We start from the raw sequence: 27,164 nt of genomic DNA on the forward strand, positions 1-27,164 counted from the left end.
CACAGTACATCATTACACCATGACAGGGGCTCTTTCACGTGGTTACTAGTGGGAACAGAGTAAAACTGAGCCAGACTGTAAGTTCACATTCTCCAGATCGTTGGTATTGGCAACTATTACCTGCACATGACATTGTAGAGAGAAATTGTAGAGACATTGACCTGAGAGAAATACACCTGATTATTTTATTTCCTGTATTTCTTCACAGATTTCTAATAGAAGTGAGCCCTTTGCACTTATTGGACTCTCTCTCTGTGCAAATCAGCAAGCAGGAGGAATTTCAAAGGAGCAGATAAAATGAACCATGTTATAGGTCAACAGAGAAGGATATTATCCAAGGAGCTTTTGCTATTCTTCCTGTGTTGGCTGCCCTGCTAATCCATTTCTGCAGAGCTAGCTGTCAAGCTCCACTTGCAAACAGGATATTGGGTAAGAAGGTTTGTGTTTATTACAGAGCTCTTCTACTGTCCATTCTATACTTCAATGAAACACTGAGAAAACTCTGCACTGGAATACAAAGCAATAAACCATGAGACTTCATAGCCAAATATAATGTTTCCAAGTGTTTCAGAGTAATTATTAAATTCATACACTTGCATTTAAGGTGAGATTCTTGCAATTATAAACATGTGACACTGAACTTATAATTACACATTTTGTTTTATTGTACTTTTTATTAGATGAATCTTTTTCAGAAGAAAACTTTAAAAGGCCAAAAAACATACATAGAAGACAACATTTCAAAAAACATGATCATCAAGTGCATGCAATTTTCAGTAACATAATATCAAATTAATTTGGTTTCAGCCAACGGGAACACTAAAACACATAATAATCCGTATAATACTAAAACTCCATTTTCTTATGCCCTTAAGTTATTAGTTCTGGATACACAGAATCAAGAAACACAGAATTCAAGAGAGTCAGGCAAGTGGAAATAGAAACAGGAGACAGATTCACCTGGTGGTACAGATCTATTGAAGAGAATGTGGAACTTAAGTAAATTTTTTTACTCTTTCTACATCACAGGTTTATTTTTACACAGCTCAAGAGATAAAGAGAATTATTTTGGTCCTCTAAGATGTAGGACCTGTCTTCATATAAACAGATCACAGCCTGTCACAAACACAGAGTTCCCTTTTACAGATCCTCTAAAGCCTTTCCCCCAGGATATCTGGATATTATTTCTTCCTGACATAACTCTTCATTTCTTTATTTATCTGCAGAATACACATAGCAGAGGCAGAAATTCTGGGACTTCTCTGTATTTCACATGGACAATGCTCAATATTCAGAGAAGAACTAGAGGAAAAAAGAATCACAGAATCACAGAATCACAGAATTTCTAGGTTGGAAGAGACCTTAAGATCATCGAGTCCAACCCATCTTCTAACACCTCAAGTCAACAAGTCAGTCTTCACTGGCAATTCAAACATTGCCAAAAAAATCACTGGATGGTGCTTTCTGTCACTGGCCAATCTGAAATGCAAACTTCTAACTGAATGTTTGGGGACTGGAGACATACATTTAGTCATGAAACACAGCGATATGTTCTGACATACAATTTTTGTCTCTAGCGATGTGAACTGGAATTAAACTGGAATTAAATGAGTCAGAAGCAAGAGGATCCATAACTCAGTGTAAGCTCCTGAGTAAGACCTTTCAAGTATTGTAACATCTGAACTCTTGGCTTGGTGTTTCTATAATAACAGCCTTCACTCATAGCTATATCTGACCCTCAGTGGTGCACTACTTACAGTACTACTAGTTCTTATTGACACCTAAAAAAAAGTTGTTGCCTCTTTCAAGAGAATTGTTTCTTGACTAGTTATTGTTCTATAGCTACAGTTATGTTGTCACAAATTTGATGTTTTCCTATTGCAGTTTACATTACTACAGCAAACACTGCTCAAGAGGATTGTGGAACAAAGGCAACAAGACAATGACTTCTCTCTGTGCACAGGAGCTGTCCAAATCAAGTATTTCCTTTGTCCAAGTACAGACCTCAGAGGAAAAAAAAAAGGCACTGCAAAAATTTTGTAATATAAATTGAATGCTCTAGAAAAGAATACTACATTTTTATGTTCTTATTTTTGCTTTTGTTTTTTAAGGACAACTCACATGGAAATTAAGAAAGCATTTACTTTGAATTCTTTGTAGAGAACTGAAAAACAACTTGGCACAGTAGGAACAAATACACTTGTGAATTAAAAAATTGACTTATAAAAACAGGTAAGTTATATGAATGATATATATATCAATGCTAGTAGAAGCCCTTTAGTATCCAGTGCTTATATTTTTTGGAGCATTAAATGGTAACATTTAAAAGGTATAATGTCACCTCCTAAAACATGTCTGCTAAATCTGGGTATGGAGAAGAAAAATGGAAGCATTGTTAAGCCAGGTATGTGGTCCTCTCACTGGACCTGATACACAAGTGAGCTGGCTGTGTGTCAAATGGTCCTCAAAAGTAAAATCAGAGCAGTGGGAACATCAACATGTTCATTCCAATCTGTTCTGCTTCTCACTTGCTTCTCTGTTTCCTGCTTTCACTTGGCCTTGGATCTATGTGGGGCATGCATGAATCATGAAGCATCAAAACCTTGTTATTCCCAAAATACATGATGAAATATTTAGATAAGATTTCTGCAAAATGTGTCAGAATTGCTAAAAAAATCCAAACCAAAAAGACCCCCTAACAACAAACATACACAGAAAAAAAACCCGTGCCAACCAAAAACCCACAAAAAAGATGATAGGATTTTTAGCATAGATAAATTTCCACACTTCCAGAGCAGGAATATTTTTAGAGGATGAGTGAGAAATAATTTAATTTTTTGTACTAGCTATACTCACAGTAAGCAAATACACTTTCAGTCTGGACCAGCCCTTTTAGTGAGTAAGTTTAAAAAACTGATGCATTGAAATCTCAGAGTTTGTTCTCTTACATAAAATTTTTCCTTTCTGTACTTTTCCTTAAGCCATAAGCCGGATTTTTGAAATTTCAAACCAAAAACAAAAAGAAATTAAGAATGTTTTATATGCTTGTGGATAACAATATCTAGAGACACTCTCACCATGAGAGTCTGACTTTAACAGCAGTGTTGAAGAAGAGACTAAAAACCAGCTGGTGGTCAACCATGTTAAACATCATGCCTATGAAAAAGTGACCATAGAAGAATACAATTACCTAAGTTCAATAGTCTGGAAAATCACAAGAAATCATATAAATATACATATATATATTCTGATAAAATATATGCAGTGCTGCTGATGCTGGTGGCTGGAGCACATATTATCATCACATTGTATGCAGCATTCAGTTAATTGCTCCTAGTTGTGTTGTGCAAATCAAAACTCTGAATTTATGAATAATAACGACCACACCCCATCTTTTCAACAAACACAAACCAGTCCCCACTGCTGGAGCTGGAGCCTTGTGTTAATACAATCTGCCACTAGAGGATAGTGTTGCCATATGGCTATGCACACACGTTAGGTACAATGAGTACATGAAATTACTGTAAAGTTCAAGTTGCTTGTTTTCTAAAGCCAGGGGAGGGAATTATATTTCAATAAAGAAATTTTTTCCCTGAAAAGCCCTGAAGACTATTCTTTTAATAAAAATTAGAGAGTAAAATCACATGGCATAATTGTTTATTAGTTTATTCTTAGTAAATTTAATATGTAGCCTCAGTAATCTTTAATATGTTCTTTGTTTCCAAGGAAATGAGATTAATGCACCTCAGGCTGAATGTGCTGCCTAGGAATCTCTTGGAAGGACACAGCCTTGGTGCAGGGGTCCGACATAAAGCAGGTAACTGAATTTTTTTGTAGTGGTATTGATATGTGTGAGAGTTACAGGCCAATACTCACTTAGGGCAGTAGCAGGGAATCAGAAACTCAGTCCTCATTCATTACTTACACCTTCACTTCAGCAAAGCAGAGATAAATCAGCTGCAGATTTCAATTAAAATGTGCAGATCACACTTAGGAGAAAAACCTGTGCAAGTTTCAGGAACATGCTGTATTAAATAAAAAGGCATAATGAATTGCTGCCACCAGGAATAACAAAGGAAAGGAGGAGATACTGTCTCAGTCATCCCCCACAGTTCTACCTGATGCACTACAATTTTCTCAATGTTCAAAATAAGAATTCTAATTTCTATGAGACAAAAATCAAAATCTAACTTCTGTCTGGTGATGATATGGAGAGATATTCTTCCATGAAGAGGACACATTTTACATACATGTTTTCAGCAGTGGGAATCCAGAGCAGAACACAGTCAACTCATTTGGACCTATGATGACCTTATGATGTTATTTCACACAATGGACACCACACTCTTCAGAACCAGAGAGCATTTCTTCTTCATGTTTATAAAGTGTTCACAATTTACATTATTAACATGACAATACCTAAAGTAAGGTGTCTATTTACTGAGTTATTTTGTATTATTTTAATTTTTAAAGTCCATAGGGTTAGAAATTGTTAATACTTGGAGAAGGAAAAAAACAGTACATGTGGCTTAGAAAATGCAACCTATGAGAGAGATGAAGAATCTGAGAGTGCAGAACTTTAATTCTCTTTATATATGAAAAAGGCAGTTATAAGAAGATGATCATTTATTGCTCAATGTATTCACTAGAAGGAGGAGTGGAAGAAGCACAGGAAATATTAGTTAAATAGTACATTGAAAAGAATTAAAATATACATAGTGATAATTCTGCCAAGCAGTAGAATTAGACTCACTAAGAAGGCTGTAAAACCTCTACCAAAGGTTTTCAGTAAGTTTAAGGGTGCTTGTCATATATTATTCAGGAGAAAAAAAACTGACAAGAGTCATAAGTTATCATGGATCATCTCTTCAGGCATATTCCACCTTTCCTACATATCTGTAATTCTTGTATGATCCTAAACTGTTGCAAGACAAAAATCTCTAATAATCTTAGTAAAATCAATACAAACTGGGAAAATGGTATTGTGTCTGACAGGTCCACTTGTGTTATTAGCAATAGTAATATGGCATTTTTAGGAAAAGGGATCTGAACTAGGTATATACAAAAGCTATTAATAATTAAGAAAAATCTGTCCCCATTGTTGATGAGGTTCTTTCAGTTGTGAACACATACTTAGCACATTCTCTCTATGCCCTTGCACAAAACTGACCATGTAAATAATTCCCTCCTCTTTTCTTAGCTATCAGTTCATCAATAATATTGAGCAACATCCATTCTTGAAAACTCTACTAGCAATTTTTGAAAGTTTTTTCACAGCACTGAAATGAGTCACTAGAAAAAGTAAATAGCAGCTACTAAAAACAAAAGAACCCAAATGCTTCAGCTTTGTCACAACTGAAGCATTCTTCTTTCAAATAGAGTTATTTAAATTCACTTAGGAATATAATTTTTTTAGGTCATCTTAATTTAAAATGAAGCAAATTTGAGTAATTTTGAACCCAGCAAACTCCAAAAATATTTAACAGGGATTTTTCCTGTGAACTGCTTCATTATGCCTTATATTTCTACAGCTATAATCAACTTGCTGTGGTTGTTTTCATATTTTACTCCCATTTGAGCAAACTTTTGTATTTGTATTAACATCTTAATAAGCTTTACACTTTATTGTTTGAGAGGATATTTAAGCAATAAAATTCTGTGTGTGATCTCTGCATTCTAAAGAAATCCACCAAATCTATCAGATCTTCTATACTATGAACTTCTTCATTCAGATAAGAGTTTGGGTTTTTTGGCTATGACTCCTGAAACTGGTTTTAAGTTGCAGTTCTCATTTTCTTACAAATTAATTTCATTTTCCTTGAAATATTTGCAACAGCTGTTTAATTGCATACAATGTCAGAACATGTGTCCTGGGTTGCTCAATTAAATCTTTGTTATTACTATTACATAATGTTATTATATCTACACTAACAAGGTATTTGGCTGTAGGTATAAGTGTTCAGGCACATTCAGTTTTGCTTTTAAATGTACATGATTAAGCAACTGTGAGTAGATAACTGCTGGCAAATGATCTTTACAGAAATGGCCAAGAGCTTTCATAAAAAAGAAGTCCAAATACATGGTCAACACAGATACAAAACTCTGATCTATAAAGTATTTTAATCAGCATTAAGTGGATTTTTTGGGCAAGGAGACTTGAATTTCAGATTCTGGACCATGACCACTCACACATTACCCAGGGACATCAGTATAATTATTCTTTAAATTTAATCAGCAAGTCACAGAGATATTAAGAAATTATTTTCTCTCATACCTCCCCTTTCAATCTCTTGGCTTTTGTGATATGGCTATGAAATATTCTCCAATTGCCAGTGACTGTGGAGGACCTGCATTTTTAATGTCAGAGTTGCAGCAGGTTTTTGTAATTCAGACACTTTTTTCATAACCTAAATAATAAAAACAAGAATGTTTCATATTCCACCATAACACCCATCTCATTGTTAATATAAGGGCTGTATCTGAAGCTGAGTTTGACCTCAGAAATTTACTCATACCACTGAGTCAAGCAAGGCTGTGAACAATGAGCTATAGTACTCAAAGTGGTGCAGTAGATGTAGCAATGCTGATATTAGCAAAAATGAGACACAATTTGTCCCACCTGAAAAATAACAATAAATATGACTGCAAGAAAATCCCCATCTAAACCAGTTTAAGACTGCACCTGTTTATCTACATAACCTCTTTAGAGTTTCTTACAGAAAGATGAATACTAGGAACAGAAAAGGCCTTGAAACTGGTCCTTGTCCTGAAGGTTAAAACCAAAATGAGCCATCAGATGAGCAAGAGAGCAGTCTGCAGTGACTCCTTAGAGATGCTGTAATTCATGCTGTCAGTAACCTACCAGGCACTGGTTGCCATAGCTATAGCTCCTCTGTCCCTGTGTACTGCAGTAACACAATCTCAAAGCCACAAAGGCATAAAACCTACAGAGATCTGTAGCAGAGGTAAACAGCCAAGCCTTTGGTGGTTTTGGCCAGTCATAATATCTGATATTAAAATTAATTTTAAAAAAATAATAGGCTAAAAAGAACTTTTAGTTTGCAAATGTCTTGGATCAAGGATGAAACCTGCATGCCATTTTCTCCCAGGCACATAATTATTTTCCAAGTGTATACAAACCACCCTTTGTAAGGAAAAAAAAAAGATCAATACTTAGGAAAAAACAACACTTCCAGAGACATTAAAAACTTAACAGCTAATACAATCTTGTTTTGGCTGGAGGCTTTAATCTGACAACTTTTCAGATCATATTGTTCATCAATTTAAAAACTAAACAGCTCCTCCAAATGATAAGACTGTAAATTATGGGTTAGAATGGCTTAAGTTCTAATGCAATAATTGCATTGTGCCTGGTGAAACTGTCAATTAAACATGTTAAAACTGTGTTCAAAACAAACAAAATTCTCTAGATATTTCTAGCTATTTTTCTAGCACTGACTTTTCAACTGAGCTGCACCAATCTATGCCAGCATTCAGCTTAAGTCTAAAGCATTGCATTACTTGTTTCATAGCATTAAGTGATTTATATTATCCAGCACTAGATTAGTTGTTATAGTTATAATAAACTATTATACAAGTTACTGTTCTTTGTTCACACTCTGTCTTTTGGAAAACTATTTTGAACCAGTAATAAAACATATTAATGTAGTATAGATTCTCATGAAAACACTAAACAAACTCATACTCATGGATCAATTCTAATTTCAAGTCATGTGCTTTAATTCCTTTTATCCCCTAAAACAGAAAATACAAAAAATCTTGCCATGGCTACTAAGGAGATGCTGGAGCTCAGAAGCGAAATAATGCTGCTATAGCTCATGCTGGAAGAACTAATAGCAACATAAAAGCTAGAGCACATTCCACAAATGCATTATTAATGATGTTTTCTTCTCCAATCAGCAGATGGCCACTGAACAGCTCAAGTGACTGGTAATAGGATACTCAGCTTTTCACCTCCAAGTATCTGCGTCAGGTCTGTCTCAAGTGGGTTGTATCTGAAAGGTACAATTTTACAGGCATTCAACAGCAAAAATGTGATAGCCAGGCTCAGTCTAGAGACTCTGCTTTTCCTGTGAAATCTGGTTAACAAAGCTGCCATGTTATTTCCAAACTCAGGGTTGAGTAGGCCAGGAGACTTGATTATCCTTTTACATCTAAAGGGTCTGCCCACCAAAACAATTTTGAGACCCAGGTGCAAGTGGGAAAATGGACTCAGTGGTCAGTTTCCATTAATGTCCATCATGTGTTTTTTTCAATTACTAGATTAACTTTTAAACACACAAACAAACAAATAAAAATACAACAATAACAAAAAAAAAAATAACCTGAGATGAATGAGAAAAAATAGTGTAATGAGACAGACTATTGCTTTCACAAAGTTTTGCATGAAGGATGTGACGTGTTCTTCTGCACACTCAAGGCACAAAATTTTTCATATGGATACAGTATGGATGCAAAACACCTGTACTGTCAAAAAAAGAATCAGTAAATTGATAAAATCAAGTGCTTGTAACTCCCTTCTGCAGGAAACCTGGCATCGGCTGTTCTCAACAAAACTCATTATGTTCAGCAGTCTCCATGAGCTTTGAATTTATTAGAGGTTTTTTATAACCACACTTAGGTTTTCAGGGAATCCAACTGAAATTCAAGAGATTTCAATACAGATTCAAAGGCTGCCTTCATTACCTCGAATCTGATAGAAAAATTAGTCATAATGTAGAAGCCTTCTTCTTGTGAAAAGAAAATTACCATCCACGTATATTTGGAGCAAGCGTAGAAATAGACATCTCAAACATAATTAATGAATCAATTTCAAGCATAAGGTCAGTATCATGAAATGTTTTTTATGATATTATTTTTGAAAATGTATCAGGAATGAAAGGGAATTCTACATGTAAAAGTGCTGCAGACATCTAGCAGTAGGTGATAAGAGTTGTTGAGTCAGAATTCTTAAAAATACAACTTTGTTACCTCCTTGACATCCATGGACATTATGGTTTCTTTCATGTCAGTACAGAACATGAAGACAGATGCTACAGACTGCTCTCTGACAGGATTGAATCCCTTAGGTTAAAGGTGACTGAACACATAATTTAAATTATGTGTATAATTCCTTATTAATTAACTCTGTATACCTATAAAAACTGATTACAATCATACCTCAACAGAACGATAGAAATTCAGTTTGTATTTAAAGCTACTGGTCATCGCTGTTGTTAGAATCACAGTCCAGATTGCCTTCTTCCTTATTCTAGGCACTGTAAAGACAAATTGCTGTAAAGATAGACAAGAGAGATAAAAGATGCAAAAAAGAAAAAGAAACACAGAGATTAACTTGCCAAAATCACACTGCAAATTAATGGTCAAATTAAGAATAGAATTCAGATTATTCAAACCCCAGTCTGTTGCTGAGCTCACAGAGTATTCCCTCAGGCTTTTTCTAAGACATTTTTATTAGCCATCAGTGTTTACTGGTGCTAATTAATGTTAGGCCATAAAAAGACCTTTTAAACACGAAGCATCTGAATTTACCATCTATCAAAATTCCACTTCCTCTGTAACATTTACAAAATAATCAACTTGACTAGGAGGCTCCTGAACATTCTTACTACACCAAATGTATTTAAGGCTCACTCAAGCCTACAAGAGCCTCTGGGGCCAGCTGATGCCTTACCCTCTTCTGCAGCCAAGAGCGTGCACAGGAATGCAAGGGGCAGCATCAGGTGATGAACTTTGTCCTTCAGGCCAAGCAACACTGGCCTAGACACAGCTGAGAAGTCTGGAAAAGCACCACCAGAGCTTGAACACTCATGGCAGTGACTAGCGAGCCTTTTCATCCCTTAACTTATGCATACTTAATAAACTTTACTGTTTAGTTGCTCAGCTTTTGGCCACTTTCCCCTCATTCTGGTTTCTAGGCTACTACTTATGTGTATAGGTAATTTAGCATTTAATTCAACAATATCATATATGGAACATACTGTATGGGAAAGACATGGCAAAACCAGATCTTTCTGTGAAAATGACATTTCCCTACTAGTATTTCAATTACAGTTCTGTAATGCTTCAGCCTTGAATTAAAACCCCTGGCTGGGTCCATAATACAACTAAATAAATAAAGAAATCTTTAAAGATTTGGCATTAATTTATCTATTTTCTGACATTCTAGATAAATATTAAAACACCTTGGCATATTTAGCAGAACGAGAGTTCAAATCCAAGTTGGCGCAGTCAGAAAACCTGGGGTGATGAGTAGGATTTTTATATAAATGTGTGTAAAGAAACCTTTATTTATATATGTTAGGTACCTTATCTCATTTCTGTACACATTTTATTTACCTTATTACCATTATCCTCTTTACATATATGAAAGAAGCTTTAAATGTAAAGTGCCCTGGGAATTATGAACAGGCACTTACCAATGTTTCTTTTCTCTGCTAACAACAGGGATTTTTCATTTCAAATTATATTAAAAAGCAGATAACTTCAGTTCAATTGCTTGTTAATTCTTCCTTTAAAAAAAAAGGTTACATAGGGAAATCTGGGCATTTAGTCTATAAATTAGAGAACACAAGACAGGTGAAGAGCTGCCCATAAAACTATCTTGATAGCCCCAGTGAAAGGAAGAGAAGAACAGCTTTCACAATTGGTCTTTGAATCATGTCACATGTGTATGGAATACTTCTCTGAACAGCCAAGAAATGTATGAACCAAGAGTCTTCAGATAAAATTGAAAAGAAATGTGTGAGAGTAGCAATAAAAGCAAAAGCAGACAACATACAGCATGCTGGAGAGACCAGAGCTGGTTTGGAAAATTAAACTCTAGAGAAGAGTTGTGATTAATCAGCTGTGCTGACATTGATACATGCCATTTTCACAGCAAAAAACTGTGGACAGCAAAAGAGGAGCATGAAGTTAAAAAAAACCATGAACCTCTGTGAAGGAAATGCATGAAGTATAAAGATTATGTGTCATGATTCTGTGGAATGCACGCAGGAGAAAAATCCGTGTCAAAGGCCTTGTTTTATGACTTCTTAGTAATTGTCTACCCAATACTTCTAATCAACTTCCTGATGCTCAAAAGAATTTCTAACATACCTAAGAACTGATGATAAAATGTAAATACAACTCATATCTATGTCAAATTTCTGAAATAAATACCAAACATAAGATGCAAACGAATTTAATGTTGGGGCAAAGTTTGTACAGGCATACCAGATAGTCAGCATACAGCATGATATAAATACAGATGGAAGAGAAATCTGCAGTTAAGTTGGTCTAACACTTCCTATTGTAAGATTCTGGTTTGAAATGATTATAAGCTTTGCCAATGTTTAATTGCTTTGTCTACATTCTCTCAGAATATCTGATTTTTTTTAAACCTTCAGTAAAAATGGAGCTGACACCTTCTAAAATGTGACTAAGCAAAAACATTCTGGTTTGATGAAGGTAATTTATTCTTAATAACTCTTACATTGAAAAACTGAATTTAGAATTATGAATTCCTCAGTACAAACAGACTGGACTGGAGCTCTTGGACTGGGCCCAGCTGGAGGGCTACAAAGGTGATTATGGGACTGGAGTGTCTCTTTTATGAGGAAAGAGCCTGTTTAGCCTTGGGAAAAGACAATTGAGAGGGGACCCCATCAGTGTCTACAAGTGTCTGAAAGGAGAGTGGCAAGAGGATGGAGCCAGGCTCTTCTCGGTGGTGCCAAGCACAGGACAAGAAACAACGGGCAGAAACTGATGCACAGCAAGTTCCACCTGAACATGAGGAAGAAATTCTTTACTGTGCACTGACCATGCATTGGAGCAGATTGTCCAGAGAAGCTGTGGTTTCTCTCACTGGGGCTACCCAAGAACCATCTGGATGCAGCTCTGTGCAATGTGCTCTAGGATGACCCTGCTTGAGCAGGGAGGTTGGACAAGATGAACCACTGTAGTCCTCTCAAACCCAACTCATTCTATGATTCTATGGCTCAGGATTTTTACCAACCAGTATAATCCATAGCTGAATTAGAAGCCAAGGCTTCCATCACAATGCATAAGGAGATTTTGAGTGCACCTGCACTATCAGTTTGAATTACTGCCTGTTTTGTTCCAAGGTCCTCTTCATTAGCATTCACTTTGTGCACATGTTTGATTATTCCTGGAATACTCTCTGAATCAAAATAACAAGGCTTGCTCTTAGAAAAATTCTAGAAGCCATTCAGTGACTAGATAGCTCTAGGAATGGTATGAGAACAAAATCTCTTGGCCCAATCCTCCAACATTATTCTTGCAAGCCTTTGCCCAGCATGACCCTGTAACATGTCTCTCTGATAACATGGCATAGTAGGAGATAAGAGGTGTGTCAAAAGCATTTCTCCTTCTATCTTGGGCAAACAAAAAGGTTTTGTTATTAAAAAACCTTTAAGAATTGTTCAGATGTCTCATATGCAAAGATAGACTTTAAAAAGGGAATCGGTCTGGCAGAAGAGTCTAGATTATCACAGTTTTGAAGACAGGGAACCCTGACTGCAGGAGTTACCCTGCCTACCAAAACAGACCTGGTGAGGCTGCTTCATGCTGAGGGATTTCGGTGCAGACCCAGGCAACGATAATTAAACCCAAATGTTATCCTTCCTAAGAGCTGGCCTGATGGCAGGATGTGAGCACAGCAGAGGAGCAATGTCTGTACCACCCATGCAGAGAGGCTGTGGAGGCCTGCAGAGCTCTGTCAGATCCCTGCAGAGCTCTGTCAGATCCCTGCAGAGCTCTCTGAGATCCTGCAGCTCTGAGATCCCTGCAGCTGTCAGATCCCTGCAGAGCTCTGTCAGATCCCTGCAGCTCTGAGATCCCTGCAGCTGTCAGATCCCTGCAGAGCTCTGTCAGATCCCTGCAGCTCTGTGAGATCCCTGCAGAGCTCTGTGAGATCCCTGCAGAGCTCTCTGAGATCCTGCAGCTCTGTGAGATCCCTGCAGAGCTCTGTCAGATCCCTGCAGCTCTGAGATCCCTGCAGCTCTGTGAGATCCCTGCAGCTCTGTCAGATCCCTGCAGCTCTGTCAGATCCCTGCAGGTCTGTCAGATCCCTGCAGAGCCTGCTCGGTGCAGCGGCAGGCAGCCTGCCCTAGGGGGAGCGAGGCAAAAGCGCTGCTGGTGGAAGCTGCTCCTCGCATTCTGACAAGGCAGCACGGATTGCTCCTGAAAATCAGAAATCCATGGTATGCATGATCTCAGAAGATGGACACTCCTGTGTACATGCAGATACGGAGCCTCCTGAGTCCACAAACTCATGGCACTTGCAGGGTTAAGTCCTGAGCATGCCTTCTGTGTATGTCTTTCAACTCTTCCCACACTGAGATAAAAATATACAGCTATATTAGCTATGACCAATCCTAAAAACGGCAGAAAAAAGGTATGAAATGTAGAAGGAGAAAATCTTGTATGGCACCAACAGGAGGTACAATTAATTGGATGTCTTCATTCATTCTATAAATACCAACTTAAATATGATAAAAATGAAAATGTAGGAGTTTTAGCTGCAGTCACCTTTATGTTACTAGTCTCACTCATCTGATACAAAATTAATCTTGCCTTTGATATCGTGTGGGAAGAAGGAATGCTAGTACATGTATGGGAACATTGTATTTAATGCAGCAAAAGCCTGGAATAAACAAAGACTGCTAAAAATTGCACCAAAACACACCATAAAAATACTAAATTTGGACATGAAAAAGAGATGAACTATCAAAAATAAATATGTCCCTTTTACCTCCTAAATGCTAGGCAGACACAATCAATTTTAAACAGATTATTATATAATATTTTCAAGTAATGCTTAATTCATTATAGAAACAAAAAAATAAACCCACAGAAATAGTGGAAATGTGAAAGCAGACATCCTAATTTATAAATGTCACAAACAGAGTTAATAGAGTTGCCTGTCTTTGAGGTTTTTTCCTGAAAAGATTCAAGTCCATGACATACAGCAAAGTCTCGCTTTTAAGATCTTTTTATTTGCTTCACTGAGGCAGAAGAACATCAAGCGATTTGTACAAAGTGTTTTAATGTTACTATCTTTGTAATTCCCATCTCTCTGGAATTTGGGTATCAGCACACAAATTCAGGCACTTCTCATAGGAATTGGCATTCTGGATAAGACAAATGGTTCATCCGGCTTAATAGCCTGTCTTTGATCATCCTCTGAATTCCCCAATGTAGGTCATTTTAATACTTAATAACCACTGTGGTAACTGTGGCCACAAGCAGATAAAAATGTTTTAACTATCTTTAGATATTATTAGATATTTTTGTGATATATTATTTGTCCAGAATACTTCTGAATCTCTGTATAGATGCTTGTCATGGTTTAATCCCACTAGTCAGCTCAGCATCACACAGCTGCTTGCTCACTTACTCCCAGTGGAATAGGGGTGAGAATCAAAAGGGTAAAAATGGGAAACATCATAGGTTGAGAAAAAGACAATCTAATATTAATTAAAAGAAAATACACAAAGAAGAAAAGAAGATTTAAAAAACCCAAAACAATTGCTCACCACCAGCCAACAGATGCCCAGCCAGTCCCCAAGTAGTGCCAGCCTCAGCCAAACTCCACACATCTCCATTCAGTTTTAGTGCTGAGCAAGACATCACAGAGTATGGGATAACACTTGAGTCAGGTGGGGTCACTGTCCCAGTTGTGGGTCAGGTGGGGTCACTGTCCCAATTGTGGGTCAGCTGGGGTCACTGTCCCTGTTGTGTCCCCTCCCAACCTCTTGTGTCCTCACAGCCTCCTCATTGGTGGGGCAGTGTGAGGAGAAAAGGTCTTGAAGTTGTGTAATCACTGCTCAGCAATAACAAAAACATCCTTATGTCCTTAGCACTGTTTTCATCACAAATTCAAAGCACATCTAGCCCCATAGAAGCTACAATGAAGAAATGTAACTCTATTCCAGTTAAAACCAGTACAATGCCTTAGTAACATTCTGCATGAGTTGTCCATTCTCATTATTTATGTTTTTCAAGTTAATTTTAAAATTAAGTTGGCTCAAACAGAAATCCAGAATCTACATGTTAGTTAATACTGAAAATTCTTAAAGCTAAGATTCAGATAGCGTAATCAATCATATGTGGATTTTTTTTCATTTTTTACTAGTCCAATTTTTCCAAACATACAGATTAATATTACCACTAGAAGGCATCAAATATGATGCTACTACACATACATATGATTAATTATGGTTCTGAACATGCATCTCTGATTCTGTATTAAGTGATGCCAATAATTGCCATTTGTAATTATGTGGTCACATATAGGACTAAAATATCATGTTGTTTACATGCATGAAGTTCCAAGTTTGACCTGTTACTAATTACCTCAAAAGAGTCTGACTTTCATGCAGCTGCGAATAAATTGTTTTGCGGCCTTTACAATACTGCAGATTGAGACAGCAGGGCATCCAACACTAATGGATTTTAAAATAATTGAGAATTAAAGCCTTATAATTTAGGTTGAGAGCAGCACAAGAATTATTTAATGTGATTCAGGGTAAGCAGAATGAATTAATGCTTGGAGAGAAAGTTCCTGAAAGATGTTTAAGCTTTTTTTGTAAAGTTGAGTATACTGGTTTTGCAGCTTTTAGTGTTAGATTGCATAGAAGCAGAATCTATTGCAGGTGCTGATTAAGTAGTTTGTTCCCTCAGTTAGTTCCTTCACACATAATCTGCCACTTCCACTATTCCAGGAAAGTTACCTTAAGTAGTATTTTGGCTCGTGCAAGCATGAGAAAAAAATGTTTCTATTTCAACCCATCTATTCCAGCCTCTTTACTGCCATTGGTCCTTCAGGTTTCAGTTCTCTCTATCTGACACAGTGTGCCAGACAACCAAGGTCTGCATCAGTCAATGAAGAGATGTTTTGGGAAAAAGCCTGACAATGTTTGACAATTATGTATTATGATGACAGTTCACTGGCTGCTAAAACCTTGTCCACAACTGCTGTTGCATAGTTTCAGCTGAGCCAAATTAAGAGCTTCCTAGCAAAAGTCTCATTGTCTCCTGTCACCACTGCTCAGTTAGTTTTCTGCCATTTTAACAAGCTGAACTGGCATACCACCCAATTAAACCAGAGACAGGGCACGGGAAGCAATAAAGCCATACAACTGGGGATGGAAGATGTTATCCCTGTCACAGTGACAGTAGTCTGTTCAGTAAACTCAGGCCAGAGCATGACTGCTCAACCACTGTAAAGGGATTAAAAAACAAGCAACAAAACCAAATGAAAAGCAATCAAACAGACAAGAATATCCAATACAGCTGGAAAGGACTAATTGTGTAAATATTCCCCTTTCATTGGCACACAGGACACTTGGCCCAGATTCAAGCTATGAAGTATTATCCAGGTGTTTTACACAATACTTGAAATTATTTGGTGGCTTAACTTTTGCAAATTTAGAGAATTTGATCAGGACAGTAAAAACTGCAATTTGAAAACTATGCTACGTGCATTAGTTTTTGACATTTTAATTAGAGCAACAACCTAATCCGTGTGAATATGCTCTGGTTTTTGAAAACACCTAATTTGCATAAAATGTTCAGAAGTTAATGCAAATATTAATATAGTCATATTCACACTCAAATTACATCACCTTATTTACATAGTTATTCCTACTCCATAGCAGAATAATTAGGCCCACAGTGCCATACCATTGTAGTAAAAGTAAGATTTCATCACCTAAGTCACATATCTTAGTCTCAGGTTTTATGAAGGCACTAGAGCATAGAGACAGAACTATTTTTCTTGTAAACCTCCTCCACCCACTAATTATTTCATATAATAGAGCAGGCCTTGAAAAACACAATTGCTTTCTGTTACTGGTGAATTCCACTCTGCAGCAAAGCGAGGTGAGGGGGAGTCAAGTTTTCACAAGAGTTTCTACATCTGTGGTCACAAAGAAAACCTCATAAATGTTAACTGAGTCAGTGCCAACTTTTGAACCTGTATTCAGTTCAACATATTGATCCAAGGTTTCCCAACTAACTGCAAAATAAGGACAGAATTTTTGTTGCTCCTGTTCCGAAGTACTTGGGTAAGAATGACACTGACAGAGTTTTTCCATTATTTAGAAAAACTATGAGCACTAGCAGCACAAAAGAGGCCAAGAGCCAATGAGAAACTCATTAAGCTGCTTAAACTGATCTAAATCTAGGCTGTTGAGGTCACATCCCGCCCCCGCCACATATTTCCACCCCCTTCCTTCAGCCAGTGTTAGTGTTTACAGAAGCAGGTGGTGGTGTGCCAGTTCAAGGCAAAAAAAAAAACCAAAAAAAACAAACAACAAACTCCAAACCAAAACTAAACCAACAAACCAACACGTCATTTTGTGAGGATAGTTTTCAACCTGATCAATTCTACGAGCAGGTTTAAACTTCACAGCACCAGCATCAGTGCAGGGGAGGGAGATAGGAGCACAACAGCTGGGAATTAAGAGTAGTTTAAGCTTCTACAAAACTGTAACCTAACAAAGAAGTGGAAGCTCTTGAGTTTATCCCTAGCCATGCAAACCCTTTCACATACTGATTAAACTCCAGACTACAGATGGAGGTAGATTTCTTTCCTTTGCTGTCTATTAGTATTTCAAAAGTCCATGTTATTCTGTTCGTCAGAAACGTCCTTTATTAGTAGCAACCCATTCATGACTGGCTCTCAGCAGAGGCACAATAGTGATAACTGCACCTCCTTTCTAAGCTCTCAAACCAGAGATGAGAGAAAGGATAAGAGGCATACATAATTTGTTTCCTAGCACTTAAGAAACAGGAAAGGAAGAGGACTGAAGTAAGAGGAAGCAGCTCTCCACAGCCAGTAAATTCCTTTGCAGTGCCTGGAAAATGCAAAGTTTCTTTGTCTTCACGGCAAAAGCAGTGTTCCAATATAGTGAACACAAGCTGATACAAGTATCTAACATTAGATACCATCCTATCAGACACAACTGTTTATTGGAATTCCATATCCCAAAAATGAGAGCATATCTGTTTGCTCATGCTGGATTTGATACTCGCAGGCTGGGTAAGGAATGAGATCAATTTCACTTTTACACTGTATTTATTAAGTAGTAATTTTTCTATCCTTTAGCAGTATGACACAATTAGAATTTAACAAGTACATCCAATCTAAATTTAAAACATTTTATGTATTGATGCTATTAGGACTGCTAATGTCCTTTGCACTTTTTCTTCAGTCAAAAATTAATTTGTGGCGTAATCTGACCATGGGAGAAATACAGTTTGTAAATTTTCCAGATGGAGTATTTGCACATTTCTTCTTTTGTCTTAAGATTGTCCTGAATTTTGCATTCTGGTTTTGGGAGATTAGAAAGTGATTTGCTTGGACAAAAAATTATCTCTGGTTCAGGTGGCCATGATGAAAACATGCACAACTGAACTCAGACTTTTAAAAGCAATCGTTTCAAAACCAGTCTGCAACTTCCCACAGTTCACCTTCCCCACTCACATGCTGCAAGCGCATATTGAAAGTACTCAAAATGATGACCGACACCCGGGATTTGCACGAGAGGGCCAGCTAACTTCAGGCATGCCCTATATTGGTTTTTTGTTGCTGGTTTGTTGGTTTTTTGCCCCCCTTAACGTTTCTGCTCCCCAGTGACGGGTGCCCCCAGCCCAAGAGCGGCGGAGGCAGAGGCTGCAGGGACCCCTCGCTTCCCACGGGCCGCCACAGGACGAGCCCGCCGCAGCCTCGGGGCCCTGACGGCACCTCAGCCCGTCCCGCTGCCCCGCTCAGCCTGCGGGAACACCCCAAGGCGTGGCCGGAGCCCGGGCGGAGCGGGGGAGCCGTCCGGAGAGCTCCGATCCCGCCGGGAGAGCCCCGGAGCCGTCGGAAGAGCCCCGATCCCGCCGGGAGAGCGCCGGGGGCGGAGGCGCCGCCAGCCCCGCCCGCTCGATGACGAGCTCGAGCTGCGACCCACGTGACGCGCGCAGCCAATGGGCGGGCAGGGCCCGCTCCCCGCGGGCGGGGGAGGAAGGGGGAGCACCAAGGCCGCCGCGGAGCGGGGGAGCGGCAGCGCGGGGCGGGCGCGGCGCGGAGCGAAGCGGGGCCGGCGGGGGCTGCGCCTCCGCGGCCATGCCGAATAAAAACAAGAAAGAGAAAGTGAGTCGGGGTGATCGGGAGGGGCCGAGCCCCGCGGGCAGGCTGTGGGGTGCAGGCCCCGCGGGGAGGAGGGGCCTGGGGTGGGGGGCGGCAGCGGCGAGCGGCGCCCGTTCCCAGGCGCTGGGAGAGCCGCGCGAGGGGCAGCCCCGGGTGAGGGCTGCTCCGTCCCTCCCTCCCTCGCTGCGGTCTGCCGGCCTCCCCCGGGTGCCGGGGAGGGGGCAGCTCCCGGCGGGGCCTAGTCCGGGGGTGCCGAGGCGGGGTCCTGGTACCGTCTCGCCGGCGGCCGTCGGAGGGAGGGAGTCGGTGGAGGGCGGCCGTGGGTTTGGCGTGCGGGGGAGTGCTGGAGGGAGGGGATGGGAAACGTGTCCTCAGCCCGGGCTGGCTGAGGCGGAGCGGGGAGCGGGGCTCTCGCTCGGGGCTGGCCCGGGGGCGTTGGGGAGGGGGAAGGGATTATTTCCATGGCAAGGTGGGGGCGTCTGTGCCCACGGCGACTTGCCCGGGCCCCGTCCTGGGAAGTTTGGCTGCTGCGTAGCTCTGGCTGCAGTGGGGGTTGCGCTTGGGGGATCTCCATAAGTATTCAAGGAGCACTGATCGCTCCTCGGAGGCTTTCAGCTCCTTCTCCTGACAATAGAATGAACCTAGCTTTGGCCCCGCTTTGCCTCAGGCTCCCGGGAGTGATTTGTCTGGCGGCTACGAAAGGGGCTTGCACAAGTAATGATGGCAGAAAACTTGTAAACCCGGCAGGAAGTTGGCTGGATTGCACTTTATTTTGTGTGATAGGCAATTAGCCGTGAGTGGAAGTCAGAAACAGTGAAGTGTGCTGTCCTCCTGCCAGCTGCTGTCTCTCTCGACCGCTTCTGTTCAGCTTTTAGCTATTTTAAAATTAGATGTAGGGAGGTTGAATGTTGAGGTTTTTGGGGGTTGTTTGCTTTAAATTTTCCTAATATCCTTGGCACTTTCGATGTTAGAAACATTGAAACTTTTTTTCACTTTTCTGAGAGTAACAAATCTCAAAAATGGGTGAAGGATTCAAGGTAAGTGCAATGTTGTGAGGCAGAAAATTGAGTTGTGGGCCTACTTCTAATACTGGACTTTCTAGCCCCTAGAACAGACATAATAAGTGTAAAACGTGTACTATACTGATGCTAGTTTCAAAGCTAAACTAAATATAAATATTTCTGAACCAAAAAACCAAAGACAGCAAGGTAGTAGAAGTAAATAATTTCTTAGACAAGGTTCAAATCACTTGCATTCTTTGTCCCTGCTTACCTATGTGAAAGCTTATCTTTATAGGTGAATTTTGAGGCATAAATAAAACTCCAAAGTCTTTCTACAGATAAAAAATTATTAAAGTGGCTTTGTAGAGACTTACAGTTCAATATTATCATCTTCCAGTTAAATTGTATCATTTTTATTCTGCCAATTTTATTACTTTTAGCAAGTGTCTAAAAAAGCCTGATTCCTTGACTTAAGAATCTATCTAGATCTCCTTTAAAAAAAAATCAAACTGAAACTGCAAACTTTTTTTTTTTTTAAGGAACCTGCAAAATCAGTTAAGAGTGGAAAAAGTGGCAAAGATGGACAAGATAACCAAGAACATGAGGTAAATATTACTAAAAAACATAGTATTTTTCACAGTCATTTGTAGTAACTTCTAAAACGTGCTTTAAGGTTTTCTACATTGTAATTTTGACATGATGATAGTTTTGAGGGGAAAATGAGTCTGAAACTACTGCCCTGGTGTTTGGCAAGATATAAGATGATGCTTTTAAGGAAGTCAATTTTCTTTAGAGTAAATAAATATTTGCTTGCTACAGTCTTAAATACTCATCTATTCCCTTTTTTGGTTATGAGATGTACATCTCTCTTATTTTCTGCTTTTATTGTGAGTTTTTGGGCTTCTCTTCTTGTTGCTCAATGTCGTTTTTAGAATTCTCTGTAATTCCCAGAGGTCTCCTCTCTCAAACTGTCGATGCTGGCATGTCAGTTAAGTGTCAGTAGCCTGGTTTATTGTCGGGAGGCCTTAGGCTTAATCAAAGGCTGCCAGCTGTTGTGTTGTGTAGTTCCTTTTTATAGGTATACGATGAAGTGTGCCACTTTTGACTAATTATTCTGTTGGAGTTTTTTTTTTCCTTCTGCATTTCTCTCTGTTTTGCCCACTAGCAAGGCACAGAACTTGAAAAGGGACGATTAAATCATTATTTACTCCCTTGCACACATTCATCCAGAAAGTCAGAATTAGTAGTTTTGTTTGATTTGGAAATCCACCATTTACATTCATTTCCTGAAATTTCCTTTAAAATGTTCTTGGTAGTTTAAATGTAAAATGGTATTCTGAAAAGTTATGTATTTCAGCCTCTAAACAATTCTTGATACTGAAAGGTAATGTTTGAGAGCAAAACACTCATCCAGCTTTACTGTTTTTCCTGTCCTGAAATGACTGTTAGGGGTAGGTGGGTTGGACTATTTATTGTATGCAGTTCAATGAGTTCTCATTTGTCTGTTGTGCAGAGTGATTCATGCTACTGTCATAAATTAAAACTTGTAATTTCTGTGTAGAAGTATTTTGGTAAATTCCTGTAAGAGTGATTGAGTTTTGATGGAGGGAAGCTAGCTGCTAGAAAGGATCTTAGTTACTAGGGGAGCTTATAGAATGAAGTGGGAAATGTATCAGTGTAGATGCTCATAGTGGTTTCAATAGATGTGCTTCATTGTGATGTGTTCTGTCTTTGCAGTATATTGCTATGATATTAAAGAGAGTGTCACTTGGCCATAATTTTAATTCCTTTGTCGTTGTAAGGCTCATTATTTTCACCATCTTTGGAGTACATTTGTTGACTAATTTTCTCAAGTTTCTGAATGACACGCTGCTGAGACCAAGACTAATTTTCTTATTCCCTCTTGGTACTTCAGGATTGAGTGTAAAGCTCCCTGAGATAATAAGTGAAGAGCTTTGTATGGTAGCCAAAAATGTGTATGTGGGTTTCTTTGTCATTTCTTCCTGTCTTTGCAGATCTAGATTTTTGGGTTTTAAACTTGAAAGGTGAGAGAGATGAATCTCAATTGAAGAATGTTTTACTGTTCATACACTGTTTCTTTTGTCCATCCAGGTAGAATTCCTAATGAAAAGTACAGTTTACTTGTCTTAGATACTTGACCATATGTGAGCAGGGGCAGAATGGGAGGGGAACTGGGAATGTGACTGGCACATACAGTATGGTTCTCATTCCCAGTGGGCATTATTTAGTCTCCATACAGTTTTGAACACCTCAGTGCTTGACTCATTATCTTAATTAATAGAGTAATTGCACACAAATAGTAATGTAGGCTTTGCATTCTAACGTGGCTGGCTGTAATCCTGCTAGATGTTAGCTGGTGCTTATATGAGCAGAAAGGAGGCTATTTATTAACATAGTGAAGGTTGGTAAATACAGAAATATTCAGGAGCATCCTGTTAATACATTTTTAGGTTTCCTTTCTCTTCAAAAATGGTTGTTGTCATGTGTCGTTCTACATATGTTTTAATATGGCTTTTAAAAAATCCTCTCCTAGACTGTGAGTAGGTTTGGAAATATGGTGGTTCATTTCAGCTTTTTGTTTCTCAAAATGCATTTAATGCATATGCATTTAATGCAAATGAATTTAATGCAAATGGCAGATTGTAAAGACTAGAAGCCGCCTGCTGTTCAAAGAACAGGGACAACACAAGCAGCAGCATCCCACAAATACTTTATTTATAGATACTTTTATAGCACTTAACTAAATTCATGATGCCTTGAACTTCTACAGATAAAAAAAGTAAAACAGATCTTAGTATTTACAAAAATGAGCATGTGTTTTTCCTGTCTTGCAGTCAGAGAAATGAGATTTCAGTTGATGGAAATGTACAGCAAGTTTGAAAAGGGACTGAAATGATTCCTGGTATACCAGGTCTAGAATGCCTATGCTAAAAGAGGGTGAAAATCACTTAAGCTGATGGTTCATGTATTAGCTGAGTGTGTTTTTTTTTAAAAGCCTTGCTACATGTGGAGTAACATGGACCTCCCTTCTGAATTGCTGTGTGGTCAACTGCTGATGCTCAAGGAGAGAGAATCAGAGTAGATGTATATGTATGATCTTCCATCCTGGTATACTTTTCTTTAAGCCAGTATGTGGTTTAGAAGGTTGTTTAACTGGAAGTTGTGTAAAATTAGTATTAAATTATTAATTATGTAATTGACACACACACACACACACATATATATATATATATATATTTCAATATGTATTTTATATTTAGGTTTTTCCCCAAAATCCTGCTTAATGTCCCCTACATAGGAGGACTCCTGTTACTTTGATCGTCCTTCTCTTGTTTCCATCTCCTTTTTGTGATAGAGATACCAGAAATGCACAGTCTGTATGAGGTGAGGGCACCTCATCCTTCTGTACCCAATGCTGTTACTCCAGTTTTAAATGAGCATGTTGCTCATTTATTGAACACTTAAGAAAATGATTAAGCTCCTGTCTAAGCTTATTTTGTAACCTGTTACTAAATGTTAATAAATTAGACTAAATAGTTGCCAGACCAGTTAAATCTATTCCTTTAAGTATAACCTCCTATTTCATCAGTTAGTCCAGCATATTAGTGTCCTCAGGTTGTGAACCAAGACTTATCTGTTGTGTACTGCTTTTCCCCTCTATGGGAGTAGTGTCTCTGCTCTGGTAAATTCTTGGGGCCTTTGTTTAACAGTGCCCAAAAACTATACTTGCACCAAAAACTGATACTGAAAATTAAATCCACCTGGATGTGGTGATTGGCCATTCCATTGGTACCTTGTGGACATATGCCCTGTGATCTAACTGGCTTTTCAAGGAGTTATTTATCCGCTGGATAAGCTTTGTTGTAGAGTTGTAGAGTTTTGTTTTGTCACAGGGATGTGGCGATCTCCTTTTCAGTGGAGGCAGCAGTAATTTATGGACAGTCTCATTTGTTTAGAAAAGGTGACTCGGTTGTAGTTAATGACTGTTGAAAAACATGACCTTTTTCTATCTCTAGAAAAACCTAACCTAACACCTAAAATAATTCAAGTGCAGTACTTTAGCAGTGGTTTTCAAATACTACCACAGAGGAAGGAAGTTAAAATTCTAGCCCTATATACTCTTTATTTCTGACTTCTTTTGTCTGTGGGAGAGTAGGTGCTGAAACTTGCTCTTTTCACCAGTCACTGGAACAGTTCAGGACAATTAATTCACTACTGTGATTCACCTGGGGGATGGCAGGGTCAGAAGTAGCTGGTAGCCTTTCATACATGACAATAGTCTGGTATAAAACTAGGTGACAGGGAGTGATAGCTTCTTCTGCGTCTAGCTGGACTGGCCTAAACTGGCATGAAGCTTTTAAATTTAATTTGTATTAATTTTCAGTCCAGGTGCTGAGGAGTCTGTAGAAGGCAAAGAATATTTTTGTTGTTTGAGAAAGTATTGGCTTGGTGACTATCAGCAAATGAAAACAGAAATTATAACTCATACTTCTGCCATGCAGAAAAGCAAACGGAAAACTAATGTGGTTTTGAGAAGCCTCTGTGTGTGTGTGTGTATTATCTTGTTTCCACGTGCTGTCCTTGTTGGTTCTTTCTACTTTAAAGGTATTTTGTTGTGGTTTTTTTTTCTTCTTTTTAATGTAGGTAAATCAAAATGTAATAAAATGCAAATTGTACTAGCCATTTTTCTTGCTGTGCAAGAAATGGATCTATTGATAGCATATGTTGCTGATGTTGGACTATAATCACTGCTGAGACCGATTTAAAAAATAATTTTAAATCGTTTAAGTCCTGATCCATGCTTGTATCCTGCCACTGTCTCATAGCCACCACTTTTCAGTAGGTGCAATGGGTTCCAGTGCAGAAATTTTGTAAGGCTTTGTTTTCAGAAGTTTTTCTTCCCTGCTTTTTGAGGTCTTTTTAATTTAGAAGTTAAATTCTTAAGCTACTTAGCATAGTGGTAATACTTTTCAGTAAATGGATTTTCCAAAAAATTCTAGAAATCTCTCTTTGCATCTTCAAAGCACTTCACCACAAGTAATGATTTTCATCCCTCTGAAAGAACCTTCAGAGGTGGCTGTTCAATTTTCCATGATTACCTTTCCTGTATTAGCCAGCACATGGTGGGTCAGTAGTCTCGCTACTTCTTTTAATAATTCTTGATTATATGAGCACAAAGGATTGTCACTTCCATTAAAAGTGGGACATTTCAAAAGGAATGGGTAGTAGAAGCAGTGTTGATGTTTTTTGCATGGCTTTTTAAGCTGAGATCATGTGTGGACGTATCCTAGCATTTAAAGGAAAGCAAGGAATAGGCAAAACCAATAAATCCAGCACTATTTTGTGATAACAGGTTTCTGTGATCAGCAGAAGTTACTTAGAATGTTGATTGGGTATTCTATATATATGCTGCTTATTTTTCTCATGTTTACTGTTTGTGATTTTCATTGTTGTGCTATTTACCCTGAGAAGCAAACATACCTGATCTTGAAGATGGGGACTGTTACACAATGTCCAGTTTGAGACTAGAATTTTCTACTTCAGAATTTTTTAAAGTTATACTTGAAAGCCTTGGCACAAGTAAGTACTAATTTGGCAGTTCATTTAGGCACCAAAGCAGGGGAGGTTGAGGTTTGGGGATTGGGGAGGGGACAAAGTTCTGCAATTGTTTTCTCTTCCTTGTTAACATGTATTAGGATTGTTCCTAAATAATTTCTGGAAACACCTTCTTGTCACAGGTAGGTATTTATCCACTTATGTGAATAACTCCATCCATCATTTAGGTCTTTTCCATTATTGTTATTCAGTCATAGAGTCGCAGAAATGGGATGAGTTGTGTTGGAAGGGACCTTAAAGACCCTCTAGTCCCAATCCCTCTGCTATGGGCAAGGACACCTTCCACTAGACTAGGTTGCTCACCACTCCATCCAGCCTAGCCTTGAACACTTCCAGGGGTGGAGCATCCACAACTTCTCAGGGGAAGCTTCCAGTGCCTTACCACTCTCACAGTAAAGAATTTCTTCCTGATATTTAATCTAAACTTACTCTCAGTTTAAAGCCATTCCCCCTTCTCCTGTCCCTACATGCCCTTGTGAGCAAAAGTTCCTGCATCTTTCTTGTAGGTGCCCTTCAGGTACTGGAAGGCTGCAATTAGGTCATCCCAAAGCCTTTCTTCTCCAGGTTGGACAAACCCAATCCTCTCAGTCTTTCTCATAGCAGAGGCGCTCCATCCCTGTAATCATCTTTGTGACCTGCCTCTGCACTTGCTCCAACAGCTCCATGTCCTTCCTGTGCTGAGGACCACACAGCTGGATGTGGTGTTCCAGGTGGGGTCTCACCTGAGCAGAGCAGAGGGGCAGAATCCCCTCCCTCCCTCCCTGCCCTGCTGCCCACGGTGCTGTGGATGCAGCCCCACACACAGGTGGTTTCTGGGCTGCCAGTGCCCGTGGCTGGGTCATGTCCAGCCTCTCATCCACCAGCACCCCAAAGCCTTCTCAGCAGGGCTGCTCTCCATCTGTTCATCCCCAGCCTGGATTGACACCAGAGTTGCCTGGACCCTGGTGCAGCACCAGCACTTGGTCTTGTTAAAGTGCATGAGATTCACATGGGCTCATTTCTCAAGCTTGTCCAGGCTCCTCTGCATGGCATCCCGTCCTTCAGGTGTGTTAACCCTCACACCATTTGGGCAGTTTCTGTAACTCAGTAGCACTGCATTTTGGATACATGCCATTCATCATCTTTGAGGTGTAAGATTGTTCTTTACTTGTTCTTGGTAGAAGCTGTTCTCCTTAACAAAGAGATACATTTAGCACTGACCGGTGTCTTCATCACATAACAACCCTAGCTGGGCCCTGCCTCTTCTCTTCAGTGTGTGCTCAGTGGTGTGCCCCAGCTGGACAGGCTGCAGGGCCAGTGCTTTCATGAGCCAGTCCATGCAGTGGTAGATAAAGGTGATTTAAAACTGGTGGTCTTGCATATGG

General features: G+C 39.2%; 1 protein-coding gene across 1 annotated transcript in view; it reads left to right on the forward strand.

Annotated features, from left to right (window-relative positions):
* Positions 1 to 19,092: 19,092 nt before the first annotated feature.
* PPP2R5C (protein phosphatase 2 regulatory subunit B'gamma) overlaps positions 19,093 to 27,164 on the forward strand; it is a 71,123-nt gene continuing 63,051 nt past the window's right edge. Inside the window, exons 1-2 of the mRNA XM_030950559.1 lie at positions 19,093 to 19,165; positions 20,703 to 20,768. Of these exons, the coding sequence (XP_030806419.1) occupies positions 19,139 to 19,165; positions 20,703 to 20,768 (93 nt within the window). The 5' untranslated portion in view covers positions 19,093 to 19,138. The remainder of the gene's footprint in view (positions 19,166 to 20,702; positions 20,769 to 27,164) is intronic.

Source organism: Camarhynchus parvulus, chromosome 5 (genome assembly GCF_901933205.1).
Source record: "Camarhynchus parvulus chromosome 5, STF_HiC, whole genome shotgun sequence".
In the NCBI taxonomy this organism is placed as follows: Eukaryota; Metazoa; Chordata; class Aves; order Passeriformes; family Thraupidae; genus Camarhynchus; species Camarhynchus parvulus.